Below are 18,655 nucleotides of genomic sequence, written 5' to 3'. Positions count from 1 at the left end.
ATAGGACGACAAAAGAAAAGAGGGACGGATGACAAAATAGAGTTAGCGGGGAAAAACTGGATGAGTGTTGTCCAAGACAGAGGAAAGGAAAAATATGGAGGAGTATTTTACCCTCAAAGGGGCCATACAAAAACTAGACCACTAAAAAAGAAACTTATTTTTTTTAAAACTTATACTAACACAGCTAATACTAATATTAAGGAATGTAAACTAACCATGTGTTGTATGGATTAATTAACACCGACGTTTATAATGCATTTAATATCTGGGTAAAAAAATTATCTTCCTAAATTAATTCGATGACTTTTGAACACAGAATTAGCGGTTGGGGGCGTCGCAGAGGTGCAGCTGCAGTGGCAGTGGAGCAGAAAGCCAAATCCCTGTTGCCTCAGAGTGATCTCCCCGCGATGGCGTATTATATGGAGGAGTACGCCGCAAGGCGACTTACACCGGACTCGTTCTTGACAGTCCTGAGAGATCTTCTAGATACACCCCAAAAGGTTAGTTTTCGTTTTATAGTAAATTTAAATAATCATAATGTCATTGCTTCAAAGCGGTCTGATTGATTTGAAATTTATATCAGTACTCGGTATGAGAATAGGTCGAAATAGATATGAATGCTCTTCATCATGATATTTTCTTTCACCGTACGAGCGAATGAAAGAAATTGAATTTATAAATGCGCAAATGGAAAGTAAAATCTATTGGTGCGGCTATGCACTGTGTGTCAGGGCTCAAACCTACTACATCCCAAAATCCCTGATGATGAAATTGCGATATTTACGACACTTGGCCAACACTGCAATATAAACAATTTAGGTTTTTTTAATAACTTTTTAATTTTGGTTGATGTCCTTTTGTTACAATATAAACCGACTCAGCAAGTTAAATAGTAAAAAGGTTTTCGTATTTCGAACAAATTGACGTTTGGGTCTGCACATAAATCTGTCTTTATAGCTGCAAAGAGGGTGAACCCATTCGTAAAAAAAGGAAAAAATATAGTTTCTACATACGGGAATAACACAATATTTTTTGTAATTTATTACTATAGCAAGTAAAAATTATATTTATGTAATATAAAATGCTTTACGAATTCTTTGTATCTTGTTTAATTTATTATACTTACACTAGAGTTTATAAATAATTGGATATACCAAAGAGCTTAACAACCAAAAGTCATTAAAAAAATAGGAGTAATTACACAAACATGCTACCCACTGTCCACCACATATACTAACATATGTATAACTTGTCTATGTTATACCCTCGAGTAATTATAGTATAATTTTCTAATATGCATTATCTTAATATATATAACTGAAGCATCACGTTGTTTGTCCGCTATGGACTCCTAAGCTACTTAACCGATTTCAAACAAATTTGCACACCGTGTGCAGTTTGATCTAACATAAAAGATAGGATACAATCAACTTACATCTCAATTTATATGCGCAATATTATTTTATCGCCAATTATTTGTTTATCATTTGCCAGTCAGTCACAATTATCCGTTAGCTCCAAACGATTATAACAGATGGCGGTTATACCATCACCTGATCGACAGCCACTGATTTAGTCAACGATTACAACGAGAAAAACAATATCACTATAGTATTTTAGCAACAACTATCGTGGGCAGTGAGCCATTACTGACAGCATAACAAACATGTATTTATGGTCGGATTATGAACTGGTGAGACATTATAAATATCGTTGATTCTTGTCGAAATACGGTCACAACCGAAAATCGCATTGGCAGTTACATCGTCAGGCATTGCGGCTACTTTGATAGATGCGAACGGCTCATTCAACATTCAGCTTAGCAAGCTGCATTCATATTGCACCAAACGCAATATTTAACATAAAAAATAATAGTGGAATAGATTAAGAATTCATTAATAATTTGGGATGCATAATGGCTCACAAATATTCACTCGAAGCATTGTATAGAACAATGCAGGATTGAAACGGCAGTGATAAACTTTTCGGTGGTGCTATCTTACATTTGTCTGGTGATTTCCGACAGACCTTGCCGGTTATACCTCGCTCTACTTTTGCGGATGAGATTAATGCATGTTTACTCGTAAAACAAATTAACGAATAACAAACTATCAGCACAAATATTTTCTGAACAATTACTAGATATTGGGAACGGTAAAATAGAACTGCAACTAAATACGCAATGCATTATTCTACCGGGCCGAATTTCTGGACTTCAGGGAAAAAATGAATTTATTCAGAGTATTTTCTTAATAATGTTTGTTTGTTTTTTAAAAAAATCACAAATTATATCACAATAAATATTTCTATCCATAGGTTAAGTTTCAAGATTTCGATGGGCAATTGTTATATTAAAAACATTTAATTACTTAATGTATTGTTGCAGTATTCACTTCTTACTGAAATACGGGAGTTCCTCTTACCAGAAGATCGACCGAGGTTTGATGAATTGGTTTACAGAAGAGATGAACCACCACCCGAGCACCATTTAAAGGTATACACACACTCACTTAACAGTCACCATCATAAGGTCAACAGACATTATTAATTGTCATAGAACTCAACTTCCTTTGTAACTTTCCAATTTTTCCATTTGTAGTAAAGTGTAACCGTGAAATATATTAGCTACTTTTGTATCCATAAACGCTTCTACCCGTATTAGTAATGTAGATCAATGTAACACTTTATTAATATTATAGTGAAATGCTAAATAATATAATTGTTTCATTTATAACTAACACAGAACTTGCAATGTCCTAAACTAGTATCCTCTAATAAATATTGCTAGATTATAGAGTTCAAGGACAGGACCAAATAGTTATCAGAACTTTTCAATGCACAAATGAGTGAAACTTAAAACAAGTTTGTGAAGTCTAAGCCAATCGTTTTGCTACCCCATAGTAGCCATTTCCGTTTTGAGTGGTTTACACATAGGAATACTATGAAAGGATAAGTACTAAGCACTTATTCTAAAAATTGTAGGTTGTTAAGCACTTAAGCACATTGCACACAACACAAAAGATAGTTAGAACGCAGCTTAAATAGTTTAATTTGTTTTCCGTAGCGCGGCGGCGAAAGACACTTACTCCCTTCATCAACAATGCATGATCTACACGACCCGGTGAGTGCTTTGAAATACACCCTTTTTTATTTTGCATGCTTTTGTTGTCTCTGACCAGAAATATTCTAAATTCAATTTTAATTAAACTCACTTGCTTATAAATATTTTTGGTCATTTTGTAACATGATACGATTGAGCTTTACTGCATGCTTTACATGTGATAGTACTACAGTTATAGAATAGAGGTTGTCGCTATTGAGATCTTAATTTAAATATTAATTTATGTTCTAAATGGTGTATTGTATCGTGTCATGTTTCATAGTTTGAAGCCTCTATGTAAGCAAAGCCTAAACGTATATTTTGTTACTTTACACAATTCGATCATACGAGAACCGTTTCTCATTGAATTTATAGGAAAAGGGACAGATAGGTCTTTGAAAGCGCTCATACTTCGCATGACCTAAAGCACTAAGAGTCGTGTTACCGAATAATATAAAATGGTCAGGTGAGGTGTAGTATATTGTTGTAGCAGGTGCCGTCTGAAGTACCTCTAATGGTGGACCACCGCTCTCCATCTGAAGACTCCGGCTTGGGTCTTCCGCCCCACGAATCTTACAGGTACAGGCACCAAGATAAACCTATTACATTTAGATGTCAAGTCTTTTAGCCATCTCACTTCTGCAGTCGCTACAATTCTGGCGATGGCTTTTAAGCCGCTATTGAAATCCTTTTATCTAAGGATATCCGCTTCAGTTCGCTCTTTTATATCATCGAGAAAATGCTCTTCGTAAGACTCTTCTGAATTTAACTCTTTTGTGTCAGCCGTATTAGATACCTCGCAATCACAAGGGATCAACAGGGAATAGCTGCTCGTATTTAAATATAAATAAAACTGGTTAATGAAGCAGATGTAGACTATGGTTATCACTTACCATCAAGTTAAATGGATTGTTAACGCAATAATGCATCTCAACAAAAAAAACCTTCTTATCTCAGTAAACATATATCAGAATAATTTTATAGTAACATAAAAACATATAATAAATCGTTTGATGGGCTCCTACGGATACCTTAAAGTTAAATGCTCGTAAACTCGGTAAACAGTGTATTGTCGAGCTTAGGAACTCGTTGGAATTTTATTAAGTGGGAAAAAGTATAAGATTTTATATACATATACATTACGATACATATCAACGAAATAACTATTGTCGACTTAAGTCAACCGTTTACGTGCTAAAGTATGACGAGGTGTTGTGTGGGACAGGAGCGGCCGTGCCTGGAGGGCCACAGATGCGCCACCTTTGGAAGACGACCTGGAGCCTCCTCACGAGGTGATTTTGCCAGAATTACTACACTAATCTATTCACTATCACTTCTTTACTCTTGCTAGTAGTGTCCTGGGTGTCATTTTCACTTTCCTTCCTAGGTGTAGGCTACGACAGTTCACTCTTGATGCGTATTGTATGAATTTAAATGAATTACTTACTAAAGAAGCGTAATTCGCTATCTAATATGTGTTAGGACGGTAGTATTATTATAAAACTAAACACTACCATTAGCATGAACTATACGATAGTTTACGTAATCATATTCGTCAAAGTCAATTTGTAACTGCTCGATATTTATAAGCATTTTTGTAGACATTCGAAATATGTCTAGTTCACAGACCCAAGTTTTCTATACAAAAATCTATCCTTACTTAATAATAAATATATTACGTTAACTACATATTATGTGGTGTTCGTGGTAAAAATAGGGACCTTACTCTGTAACTTCCATAAACTATACTTACGTTTTTACGGCGATATCCCAAAGATGCGACATCAGCGCTGCGGGTGTGGAGAGAACTACATCGAATTTGCATACGAAAACGCCGGGGTGTGTTGTTGCTATTGGAAGTTATAGAGTACGGGTGCTGATCCAGTCGCGCGGATTAATAGCTAATCGCAGTTGCTGTGCAAGAAATCACTTTGTAAATTTCTTTAAAAATTAACAATACCGCTCAGTAATTATTATCTGTACTCGCAATATAGCAGCTGCAACTAGCTGCGCGGCTACTGATACCTTTTGTTTTAAAGATCAGTGACATTCTTGATGAATAGCTCCAATTTTCCATCTTCTTACGTAAATCCAGTGGCGAATTAAAAACCCCATGAAAGGGAGGAATAAAAAACAGCATTTCTTTGACTGTTGTGCTTGTAGTACCCTTCTTATTCTTCTGCATAGATTTCAAGCCATACGAGTGACACTTTGGCACTAGCACTGAGTTTATTTTCATTCACATTACCTTTTTGCATGAAGAAACGGCTAGCTTTAGACCCTCCCATGGCCGTTATTTCCATATTAAATTAATTGACAAATTGGTGGGGTAAATCTGGCAAAATTATATAAGTGGTCACGAAATTAACGTACCTAATATCGGTAATAGCGGCCACTTCCCTTTTCGGCTAAATTTAATTTGATTGAGGTTCAAATAAAACTTTATTATTGAGAGTCGATGACTTTGTTGGTTATTGTAAATTTGCAGACATAATAATGTTATACAACGTAGGAATGTGAGTTCGGTTGAATGAATAAACGAGGATCTAATGCACTATTTCATATTCTATTTCATCGGCTCGTTGGTCTAGGGGTATGATTCTCGCTTCGGGTGCGAGAGGTCCCGGGTTCAAATCCCGGACGAGCCCACTTCTTTTTTGTATTTTTTAATATCTTATTTATCGATACTTTTATTTTTAAGTCTAATTTCTAATTTAAAAAAAAATATAATGGTAGAATACATATTTTTGATTTGTTGAATACGGAAAATATCTTCAACTATTTTTTACGTTCGACTTTTTAACCGTATTCTGCGCTGTAAAATAAATTATTTATAGGAGCAGAATTCATGAAAATTGTGGTAATTAATTAACGACTAGTTCAAGAATGAAAAATTAATTGCAACATAGCTGCGTTTCATAGTAATTCTTAATGTTTTATTTATTTTCTATTCAGAATTCCACGTAATTATGTCGACGCAAAGAAAACTGCAGGGAATTTAAAATCATTTTATAATTATATATACATAATTCATTAAAGGTTAATTTGTATAATATATTGTTTTGCACTATTATTTAATCGTGATTCTAATTTCTATTATATTACTTATAAGAGTCATCTTGACGTTATTGTTATAGCTAATACCTATGATTGTTTTGTTCCGTTTAATCATTTGCAAAGATATACGAGAGTAATAAGGACAAAGCATTCAATAAAGGTACGTACACGCCTCAAATGGTATTCAATTTCTAAGTATATAGGGGAGCCGATGAGTTATTTTCCTAATCCAAAAGGTCGTTTTGTTGCTATTACTTGTTTACTTGCAACTTTCATGAGAATATTATTCTAGAAGTTTTAACTTAGACCTGCTACACGACTAGGAACATGCGGGACACAGCTAAATTAAAACGTGACGCGCGTCAGTTTGGATTAAGTCACAAAGAGACAAATACGATTCTAGACAAAGATTTTATTTTTATTTGATATCTACTCTTTTATCGTAATGTGACAAATTCCGTAACGTATTCTTGATGACGTGCAAAAAAGTCTAGTCCCAGATCATATGAATTTAATATTATCTACATAACATGTATAAAATCTGATTATGGATTAGATTTGTTCACGCTTCAAAGTCCTAGAAGTTAATTTCACCAAGGAGGTTTAGGTTTTGGCGGAAAGAACACAAAGCACGTCATCTCTTTGACATATTCTGGTTATTACTTATCTTTGGCAGCACCCATTTTAGCGCATGCGCAAGGCGATAATGTGCTGTGTTTTGGCGCAATTCATACGGTTATGAGGATTTTTATCCTTTCAGTTACTTACATGATTTTCGCTCAAATATGAAATAACGATAGCCGTGAAATTATACTTAGTATTATCAGGATTTCATGCTAGTGACAATTCTAAAAGGTATATAATACTGCCTACCACTTTCTAATTAGTATGTAGTAGTAGTAGTAGATATGTATTTTACATTTTTTGCAAATCTATTCTTAAAATAAAATAAAACATTTTTAGGCTAGTAGATGATCGGTTTTCTGTTCCTTATTATCTGAAACAATAATATTGATTCCTTGTGAATCGAACCCTTGCAGTTATTTGTGCGTTTAAAACCAAAACCAAAATCCTTAAATAAATAAACAAATATTAGATTAAGCGGTTTAACCGTAACAATAATTCTTTTCGCGTATCCGTCACACTAGCCGACTTTAAGAATACGTAAAGGCAATTGTCCCAATTGCGGTGTAAACTCAAGTTGCCTCTGATTTTAAGCGTACTTAGAACAAAAGCTCTACAGCCTACGTCTGACAAAGGACGTACTCTTGACAGGTCATGATTGTTGCAGCTTCATACCGCAGTTTTAATTAAAATACTCCTCTATATTCTGTAGGAAATACTGTGAAGTAAGCTTAAGGGGTATGAGGTACTTAAGTACATCTGTTCAGTGATATATTTTAAGTAAAGTGGTCGCTCATAACCTAGAATTGGGATCACATCAATATTAGTGCCTTGCCGACTCGCTAACCTCTCGCATTGAGTGTCCATCGGCGGCAGAATTATTTAAATAAAATACACAAAGATTTTATAATCTATAATATAGTATAGATCATACACGCCAATTACACTCATATTTTCAATAATCTTTTTACTACACCTCATTTAAAGTTTTCGCATTTTAGTTTCTCAAATAACTCAATAAAAATACAGAGCCTTTAAGCTGCTTTCAACTACTTGACCGTAGTTTAAGATGTTGATATTACTAAGTGCTAAAGAGGGTTTTTGAAGGACGATCTTGTATTGAGACTATAATCATGAGAGTGAACGTCGCAATAGGAGTATGTCAGATTCAAAGCAATTAATAAATATTGTGGCTAATAGCAGTTAGTATTTTTTTTGTTATAGAACAGGGGACAAACGGGTAGGAGCCTCACGTGATGTTAAGTGATATCGCCGCCCACGGACACTCTCAATGCCAGAGGTCGCGAGTGCGTTGCCGGCCTTTAAAGAATTGGTAGTGTAATATACGTTTTCAGAAAGGTATAATGTTATAACAAACAGTAATTTAGGAGACTTTTAGAATTATCTTAAAGGTACTTCAGAGTGTTCTTAATTTTTGTTAGTTTAATAATAAAAAAACACTAAACGTTAAAATTTGTTTAGATTATTCCATCCGGCAAGTGATATAAATTGTTTTTTTATTATAAATACGTATTCCATTCTTCGAAAATTATTAATAACTGTTTATTTTTCCTATATAATTTGTTATGTGTATATACAGTTTAAAATATGTAGAAATACAAATGAAATAAACAAATATTTATTTTCGATATTTTAAAAGATTAAATAAAGAATTTAAGAGTTTCCAATTGTTTAATAAATCAAAGTTATATGTTTATCAAAATATTACATTATTTTAAATTTGACATTGAAAGATTTCTAACATTTAAATTTCGTAATTGAAATGAATTAAACCACATATGACACGTGGAAAGCTTTTAACAAAATTAACTGTGCTTTCACATAATGCGGTGACGTCAAAGCCGAAGAGCTATTTCATGGATTCGCTACCTCGATACGTCATTTCTTTCCTTATTTAACAAATGGAATTTGAGATTAAACCTTATGCATTTATAGCCATGAGACGATTGTTCTAAATAAGTAAATACTTTCTTATATTTTGTATATAAACGGTTAGTTAAAGGTTTTAATCGTTACAAACTACAATGCTGTTTAAAAAATCCTATATTTTATTCAACTAGACAATATTTACATAAAGATTCAGTCAGAAATCAGTTTCTTACCAAATAATAAAACAACGTGTTTATAATAATTGTCATCGTCATTTGAGATAGGCTTAATATATCTCTTTAATCAATCCAAATAGTAACAATGCCATCTATTTATAAATCTTCACTAAAACCAAGTAAAATCTACGCGTCTACAAAATTACTACGCAACTGAAAATTTGGCGCGGGAAAGTCTACGGGGCTTCAGCGTTTGTTGACGACCGGCGTCAGTGAACGCGTTGCCTCCCCTGCAAGTAGACGGCATGTCGCGACGCCGCCGCCGTGTCGCCTTTCGCGACTATATTCCCATGGACTTGAAGGCCATGGCGAAGGTATAAGAATTTAACTTTCACTTTATAGCACGGCTTCTTCGTCTATAATTCTTTAAAAGTGAAAAGAACAAAGTAGAGAATCCGTAGTGTAGTTTTGAAGTTCGAGGAGGCTAGTGAGCAGTGATCGCTCATAATTTGTATTGATTAGATTAACCAATCAATCTAACGATATCTTTTGTTATTTCTATATATATGTTTCATTTCTAAAGAGTTTGACGTAGTAGTGAGCGCTTTTTGTTACCACGTATTACAGTTATTGACGGATACAATAATTCTATTATTACGCATTATTGCAGTTTAAATTCATATGCCTGAATAGTGTGGTACTAGATGAAAAATTGCCAAATTTTCAACGCCACTTTTTCTAATGAAATCTGCACAATATTTGTACGTATCACACACTTTTATTTACGAACCTAAAGGTAACTAAGCCAAAATATAATTCCACAAAACTCAACAAATACTTAAGAGATAATTACCATTTTATTTTTAGACTTCCATATTCCACTTTTATTTGCACAGTGGGACTTCGCAAAGTACTTTGAAAAGCGCCTATGTATGATAGAATAGCAAAGTCGTTGTGAAACAAAGTTATCGAAGCAAACTTTGCGAATAAGTTTTTAATTATAACTACTTATGTAATTTTATTCCTCTCAAAGTCTCATGAATATATTTGATGAATAGCAATGTTCGAAATAATAATATTGTACATTAATGTGTAACATTTGTAATTATTCTAAGTAAATCTATAATAGACATTCATGTTAAATTTTCTTCTTGTTTTCCCACATTTAGCAAGCTGGCAAATCTGTGTTCTCTCTCCTTTGTAGGAAAACATAAACTTTCTGTGGATAAACATTTATGTTGACTACAGCTTATTAATTTCACAAGGATTGTGGTTTTTATTTTAAGGAGTGGGTATCTTGTAGTGATTCAGTTGGAAGGAATTCTTGTATTTTTTAATTCATAAATTTAGACTGAATAATACACGTGTATTTATTTTAAGAATTCCACTACAGAGTACAAAACATTAAAAGCTGTTTTATAATAGTGAAATTATGAATACTGAGGAAAAAGTACTACTTCAATTTATAATTATCCAGTAGTCTCTGGCTTCTCACGGCTGGACATTTTATTAAATATTTTAGAAATAATCACGTTCAGATATAAGAAATAATGGGAAAAAGTAGAAAATATTTTTTCGTTTAAAATATCGTTTTGAAATTTAGGATTAGTTTTTAAGTTTATTTATTACAAATATTCCCGTACAACATTTATAATATAACATGAGATACCTTTACACATGTGAAGTTACGAATGCTAGACAATCACTCTATATCACAAGGAAGTAATTTAATTAATTAGTTAAATAATAACTTGTTATAACAATACAATGTTAAACAGTAGTTAGACTTTTAAATAGGTGTGTCATGTTGAATTTCATGTAATTTATAGTATGAAGACATGCGTGTTACGTTTTGTGTAAAGTAAAGTGTGAAAAACGTACGAACGTTTTGAGGTCGTTCGGTTGAAATATATAAAAATATTAGCTGACTCGGTAAACCTTGTTTTGCCATATAAATATTATTACAGTACTTATTAAAATAATGGTCGGTGGTAAAAGGATGAAAGTGGGGAGTTAAATGTATTTTAATGTAAAATTATAAAGTAATAAAATGAAAAATGTTGTCAAAAAATTAAGTATGGGTCCATATAAAAAGTGCAACCTATACAAAAAATGTTCAAGATGTTTGAAAGGAGTTTGGTTACAAATACCGTTCCACGAGAAATATATGAAAAATACCACGTACTCGTAAGTACGAGCAAAGTTAACAGGAAAGCGTAACAAACGAACCTTTTAATGTATGCCACATTCTTTACTAATTTCTTCCGAACCATAATATTTAGTTGAAGTTATATGGTATGTTCGTAAAATAATTAAATAAATTACGAAGATAATCAAAAACAGTGACATACAGATTAGTTGCTTTTCTGAAAATAATGTACGAACCGCTGAAAATGTTTATGAGATTAGTCTCCAAATTGATTAAAACATTTCATACCGAAACATTTCATTCAGACGAATCATTTAAAGAGGGCAACGACAATAGGAAATTGAAGGCATTGCTCGAATTTCCTGCGCAGAAGACTAAACTGTGATTTGAATTTCGAACATAAGGCTCTTTGGAGACGAATATAGCCACTTGTGGCTTACACTACATGGAACCTAATATTTCTAAAAAATATTAGGTTCCAAATGTAGTTTCATTGTTACCACAAATACTTGTGAAATTTTACAGCTGTTTTAAATATTCAAAACGGACTTATCGATTGCTATTATGAGCGGCTAACTTTGGAATGAAGAGAAATACAGGCGCAATACGAAATAGTATCTATAGCATTTGTGGCTAACACCGAAGGTTACAATGATACACTGGTCTGTGTCCTGTGCGCGCGAACCCTAATTATTTTCCATTGAAGTATGAATATAAAAAAGTAGCCACGAATAGGGTCGAGAGTCTTTTATACCCTTTCGTGACGCTATTTGCGGAATGTTTCTATTTTTTACAGAAACTAGGTTGTATTGCGCGTTTAAATTCTGAAATGAGCGAATTAAATTAAAATTTCAATGGTTCATTGAAAAGTTGAGATATAAATGTCAACTTAGCTTGTATTAGTATTAAGTTACTGTTAAATAGGAAATAAGGAAAATAAATAAACTTGAACTAATGATAAAACTATACGTTTATTTAACTGTTCTGTCCCAACTCATAATATTCAGTTTGGATAATCTAGACAATGTCAAGTAGCTTATGATACCATAGTAACATGAGGCAAGACTGAAAGAAGTTGAGACTTAGTGCTAATTAAATCATACTTACGTTAAAAAACTGATACAAGAAGTTAGATCCGATCTAAAGGATATGGAAACGAAACTTATCTTTGTTAAATTACAAAATTAACCATTCCTATTTTAAATTTTATCACAATCCGTAATTGTGATAAAATTTAAACACACACAACCGTTTCCGGGTAAAATCTTACAAACAGATAATAAAACTTTTTAAATTAAGAAGAATAGAATCGAAGAGGCATGTCTTATCTATCTGAAATTCGAAGTTAAATATAGACAACCCGATGCTTTTCAAAATAATGATACTTATAAGTGAACGCGTCAGCAAAACTGTCTTGGACGGAGGCCAATATACTACGAGTTGAATATGTTATACGATTTACTGAATTTATCATGTCAAGTATAAATTAAGTATAGCACGGTTCCTTATCATGGCGATGTATAAAAATTATATAATGTATTTATTTTAATGTATACTCTTTATACTCACAATATTTGTGCATTTGTACGCAACGCATTTCATGCTTTAACAAATATAAATCCCCACCATCCTTATGAAAATGAGATACCTGATTTAGACATACACACTATTAAACAACACGATAAGATCCCTAAACTAAGAATTTTTTAAAGCTTTATACGTTTTACCATAAACTACGTATAATATTTTTCTTTATCAAATTTATATTAATCGATATCATTATTACCCCGAAACAATCTTTCTTATTGCGTCAGGCGCTTTAATTTTAAACGAAACTTATTTTCAACAGATTTAAAATACGGATTTATTGTGAGCTTTTGAGAGATACTTTCTGTTTAATTATTTATAATTATCCTGAATATAACATATATTGTTCGCGATATATATAAAGGAAATAATTTGTTTGGTACATGAATGTTAATATTGTCGCAGAGTTGAAAATGCTAAAATCCTACTCATCGATCCATTGATGCCGGCCGCAGGCAATATTGGTTGTGCAAAAATAGACGGAGAAAATCAATTTTCACTGGGCTAGCAGTCTGTTTGTATTACATGACTGATTCACTCCCCCTACACGACGTTTAGGTACGGAAAAATACAATTGTCGCACGAAAAAGGTTTTTGTCTAATGACCTTGTAGGTTTCCTTGCTTTTTTATGTTTCCTGCTTGCGATGTGCTTTGCATGAACAGTCGTATTAATTTTAATTTATTTCATATCGATTGTTTGTTTATAAATTGTATCCTTCAGGAGTACGAGGAGGAAGGCCGGCGTTCGAGGCGACACTCGTCACCATGTAACTCAAGAGAAGGTAGCACCACGGCGCTACACACACAACACTATGATGATGCTGTGAGTATAACTATAGTATATAAAACTAATTTAGTGGACTACGACTGCTTCGCAAAGCCGAACCTTCACGTACTTGAAGATAGCTGCATTTAGGCGCCTTAACAGGTTTTTAATTAATTCCGCCCTAAATAGTAGTTATTGATAAATAATATAATATTACAGATGCACTATATTTTTCAATGCTATACCATGCCAAGAGTGTTAATTTTTAATTCAGATGACTAGTTTATTTCAAAGATATATCAAAACATACAATTAATAATATAATTAAGTACTAACCTGCTATTTAGCCTAATTTTAAACAGCAAGGCAATCTAGATATCGCATAAGTGAGTGGATTTCAGCCTTCTACTTTTAAGTTACAGTCACTGATATCTGATTTACGTATAAGGCTTTTGTTAAATATAATATCAAAATTACAAGAGCCTCGTGACACACACCGGACAAAAGACACACTTTTAAGCCTGTTTTATATGTATTTTACATGCGGTATATTTACTTTTTGTTATTCTGGGTTAATGACAATCTTGCCAATATTACACACAAAATTGTACACATTTGTGAAATAAATAAAAAAGTCATTTCAGAAAAGTATTTATTGAATTTGCTTACCCTTAAATATTATAACTAAGTTCAGTCTAACCTACGTAAGTAATTAGGATCTATGATTTATTTACAAAATGGAAACCTACAAACTAATCATCAACATACGTATGATCATGATGTCGTTAATACATATTGTCAATTTTACCAAACACTTGTCAAGCTCTTCGTTCGATTGTTAAAACGGAAACATTTTAAAATTTAAGTAAATGACATGATACGAAAAATGGCGCGTTTTTATTTGTTTGTTATTTGTCAACAAAATTTCTAGTCTTATCATAAAAAACGCGTTTTGTCTTTCGTTAAATATTCCTCTCCTCCGGAGCAGCGAAACCACAGATATATTGTATGGGATATTTAACATTTTATACGCAATTGTCATCCGTAAAAGAAATATATTTCTCACGCTTTCTGCCATTCAGTCGAAGGAATTATACAAATGTTACACGGTACAGGCGGTTGGGGCAATAAAATTAAAAACATTGTAACAATAACGAGTTATTTCTCCTTACTATATAAATAGTACTTCATCCTTTTGTTAGAATCGTAGATTTTATTCTTTGCCTACTCAAGCGGGTTTACTATAACAACTTGAAAATATTAAAATATATTTATTGGAATTGGATATCTGTATTAACTGATAAAATCGTTTTTTTTACTGGGACAGTTATGAAATTATGCAAGGAATAAATCCTGTAGCAGTTTTATACAAGTTGTGTAAAACCTTTAATCTATAAATTTGTTATGATAACAGATACAGTTTTTCCACCTTTTATCGGATAGAATAGTTGAAACAAAAAGCTGTCATAGCTTCTCCTGTAACGAACGCCGCAGCTCCTCGGTCGCCTTTGCTATGTCTTTGTTCGCATGCCTTTTACCACTTAAGTCCGAGTCATCCAAGTAATCTTTAGGTGGTTCAGCTGGATATTTGCTGCTGAACTTTGGTCGAGGTATCTTTACACGTTTTACGTCACCAAGCCAACTCTCCATTTTGAATAGATCTGTAACCAATAACGGTTAAATAAGTATTTTTCTCTTTATGTAATTGTTTCGTCATTTAGTTTAGGAAACTAAACTCGAAAAATATTATGTTATTGTGCAGTAATAGGATTTTTATCCTCCATTATAAATGGCAAATAGTTGTGTTGTAATGTTTTTTTTCTTATGTATTTTAGTTTTTATATGAATGAATTAATTAAAAAATACATCTAATTGTTTATTAAAAACCAACCGTTTAAGAGGAGTGTAATTACAAAAGCACAGAAGATAAATATATATTAAGATAAGATATGAATTATATTTATTAATTTAATATGTCCCTAAACATCGTAAATGATAACTAACAAAAATAATGTCAGAAAACACGGACTATTAACACGTCAGCAATTACTTGGATTCCCAAGGAACATCAAGATCTTCGTTTAAAATAATTTCGTTAAACCTTAAATATGTATAAGTAACCCTTCAACCCATGAGTTTATTATTATTTGTATCATTAAACTATCCAACTACGAGTATAACAACGAATTTCGTTGAAATTAATATAAAAATATATTCAAATCAAGAAACTATTGCAAATTCTAATTTATTACATCACGAGTTACTTCAATACTTAACTACCACTTTCGTAATAGTTGATTTAACTATACATATGGGCAAATCATTTAACCTCAATCGCATGAATTATGAAACGTTACAAAGAGAAAAGCAAGAAAGTCAATCGGCAAACCGGCAGGATACTCTCAATGCCAGTTGGCTCGCGAGTGCGTAGCAGGCCTTTTAAGAGTAACGCTCTTTTCTTGAAGGACATAAGCATTAGTGTATAATAAACTTTATATATTAATGTAAAAAATCACGCTTTCCAAACCACAATTTGCAACGTATACGAATCTATTTTACACACACATATGTAGTATATACACGTTATATCTATGACATCAAATTAATAGTCAAAATACAGCTTTGCATATAAACTTTACGACCAAGTTACGAATATTACGTCCTATATCAAAGATTAATTTAAAATTCTCGTCGTAACGTCTTGAATGTTGCAATTCAATATTATTTGAGTATTATTAAACTTGAGTGCTAAAATACTTTTTAGTAGTACAGATCACTCAACCCGATTTGATCTTTTTGTAGTACCTACGTACATATAATATAGTAACAACGGCTTTACAGACCGGTAACAAAGTTAATACATTCAGAGCCTTGTTTTTGATTGTACATCATTTGAGGATACTTACTTTTGGTAGTTAATTAACATTAAATTTGAAAGCTCGAAATAATTAACATTAAAAGATACTTAGACTTATAATTCCTATATTTATTATTAAATTGATTACAATTGAAAAAAGTTGATACGCCATGCTCCAGTTATATATATTATGACCAAACGAAAGTAAATTGAATGTGATAAGAACATTTGCAATGAAACCTTACGCAACACGCAAACAAAAGACAATCACTTAACATTTCAATTATGCATATCAATAATCATTTTAATGGACCCCAATGCGCCCACACGATAAAACAATAATCTTCAATACACGATTGACTTTCACCAGCGAAAGTGTGTCTAAACGATATATTTCAACGCTTTCAAAAATCACGGATAGATTTCGACTAAGCCTATAGTTACCTGACTGGTTAACAACGAGTTATTTTTTTATTTGTATTTATTTTTTGGATCTAGGAATTAATAGGCACAGTTTAAAAGTTTCAATGTATGAATATTTTTTAATGTAATGTGTATTATGTTATCCATATACTTTGTAAATATTATGTCATCTAAGGCTATACATTTATAATTTAGTTGTTTTTTGTTGTATATAATGTATGTTAAATACGACCTAAATAAAGAAATGAAAGTCAAATGGAAGAGTATGAATATCTGTGTGTTTAATTTTTAAACGATAAGCAAATTCATGAAAATCATAAAACACTCATTACGTAAGATTGAATGTACAAAGAAGACAAGAATGAAACGTTTTCAATTAAAAAGCAAAAATAATACCAGAGACGAGGGTAAACAAAGCAATTTAATCCTGCAATTTATGAAGATTATATGATAATGATCATAATAACTGTGTTTGTATGTTAGTTGTACGTATCCGCGTATTGCAATTTATAAATCAGTGACAGAGACGCAGATGATAACGTTACAAAGGAACTTTATAAATACGTTGACCTAGTAAACGTGACGCAGGTAATTACAACTATTATTGAAACATATTAAGAATACCGAGATATATTTGTTTTTGTAACCACTATTTATAGATAATATTTCAGGGGTCGAAAAAGTGGCTCCAGCTTTTTGCTATTTTCTACTCTGTTTAATCTACAATAAAATGTAGTATAAATCGTACTTCAATAAAATAATAAGGGTGAGATTGCGGCCAGTAATCACGAGCGAAATAGCTCGGCTCAAAATGAGGTCTCGCTTTCCGGATTGTTTTCATAAATACGAGACAAGTCACAATTACAATTAACATCAAAATTGTCGCTCGTTGTTATGGTAATTATTGTTATACAATAATTATACCGGTACTCATTTGCTAAATGTTTGAGACTTTAAGTATACTGAAGGTAATTTGCGATATCTACGTGTTTAATTTTAATTAATTATAACTATAATTTGGCAGTTAAATTAAATATTGTATTTAAAGTAACAATTTTGTGTAATATATGCCATCAAAACTTGGTATTATACGATTTCTATACATATACGGAAACGCAAACGTGTGAATACTAACAAACCTAATAATTAAATACGAATTAATTATAATATACTTAATTATTTAAATTACGTAGTTTAAGGTTTAAAATTCGGTAATAAATTACAAATTCTTTGCTATATATGGCACGCGTTAAACGGTGTACATTTCGGTACATTGCAACAATAAATAATATATATTAATATTCAAGGATATATTACTATTCCAGATTATTCTAATAATGCCTAGGGTTATGCTGACTCTCATCCCTGAGGTCGTAGGTTCGATTCCCTCTACATCAATGCTCTTTCTGTTTATTTTCGCATCTGTCGATCGCTCGTTCGGTGATGGAAAACATCGTGATGAAACCGGTGTATATCAAATTCAAAATTGACAATATATCAGACAGTTCACTGATCACCGTCTATCAAATATAAATGATCAAAGAAGCGAATGCTATCTGAGGCCGTATAGTATTTACCACCAGATTATTATTATTATTAGTTTATAACAGCGGTCCCTTATAATATAATAATGGCCGAATCATACAACATGCGTTTGGTTTAATTTTTAATCCCACGCCGAGAGTCATCAAAAACAATAAGAATACCGTATTGTTCAATTGTTTTTACTATACTCAAGTTATTTTATACGTCCCATTCAGTGTAAAGATAATAATCAAGTCCAATTTAATAAAAAGGGATTCTTAATGACCCAATGCAATATGAAAAATAACTGACCAAATTGAAGACTTCGAAAGTTGTATGCCCAAGGCCCACTTTTGTCTTAAATGATCGATTCATTATTTATTCTTTCAATAGTGAACGTAACCATTTGTTTTAGTAGGATATTCCTAGCTTTTCTTTTACTTGGATAAACCTTTCTAAAGTCCATAGATTTGTATAAATAAGTGTTACTTCTATGGCTTC

At 32.2% G+C, this 18,655-nt stretch overlaps 1 protein-coding gene and 1 non-coding gene across 2 annotated transcripts in view; both read left to right on the top strand.

Annotated features, from left to right (window-relative positions):
* Positions 1–18,655, top strand: part of LOC123707269 (whirlin) — a 59,009-nt gene that overhangs the window by 24,726 nt on the left and 15,628 nt on the right. Inside the window, exons 10-15 of the mRNA XM_045657170.1 lie at positions 317–500; positions 2,387–2,494; positions 3,065–3,121; positions 3,591–3,679; positions 4,326–4,392; positions 13,306–13,407. Of these exons, the coding sequence (XP_045513126.1) occupies positions 317–500; positions 2,387–2,494; positions 3,065–3,121; positions 3,591–3,679; positions 4,326–4,392; positions 13,306–13,407 (607 nt within the window). The remainder of the gene's footprint in view (positions 1–316; positions 501–2,386; positions 2,495–3,064; positions 3,122–3,590; positions 3,680–4,325; positions 4,393–13,305; positions 13,408–18,655) is intronic.
* Positions 5,677–5,748, top strand: Trnap-cgg. The gene has a single exon. It is a non-coding gene; the product is annotated as a tRNA-Pro (tRNA).

This window comes from Pieris brassicae, chromosome 3 (assembly GCF_905147105.1).
Source record: "Pieris brassicae chromosome 3, ilPieBrab1.1, whole genome shotgun sequence".
Classification (NCBI taxonomy): Eukaryota; Metazoa; Arthropoda; class Insecta; order Lepidoptera; family Pieridae; genus Pieris; species Pieris brassicae.
This window is presented reverse-complemented; position numbering and strand designations above follow the sequence as displayed.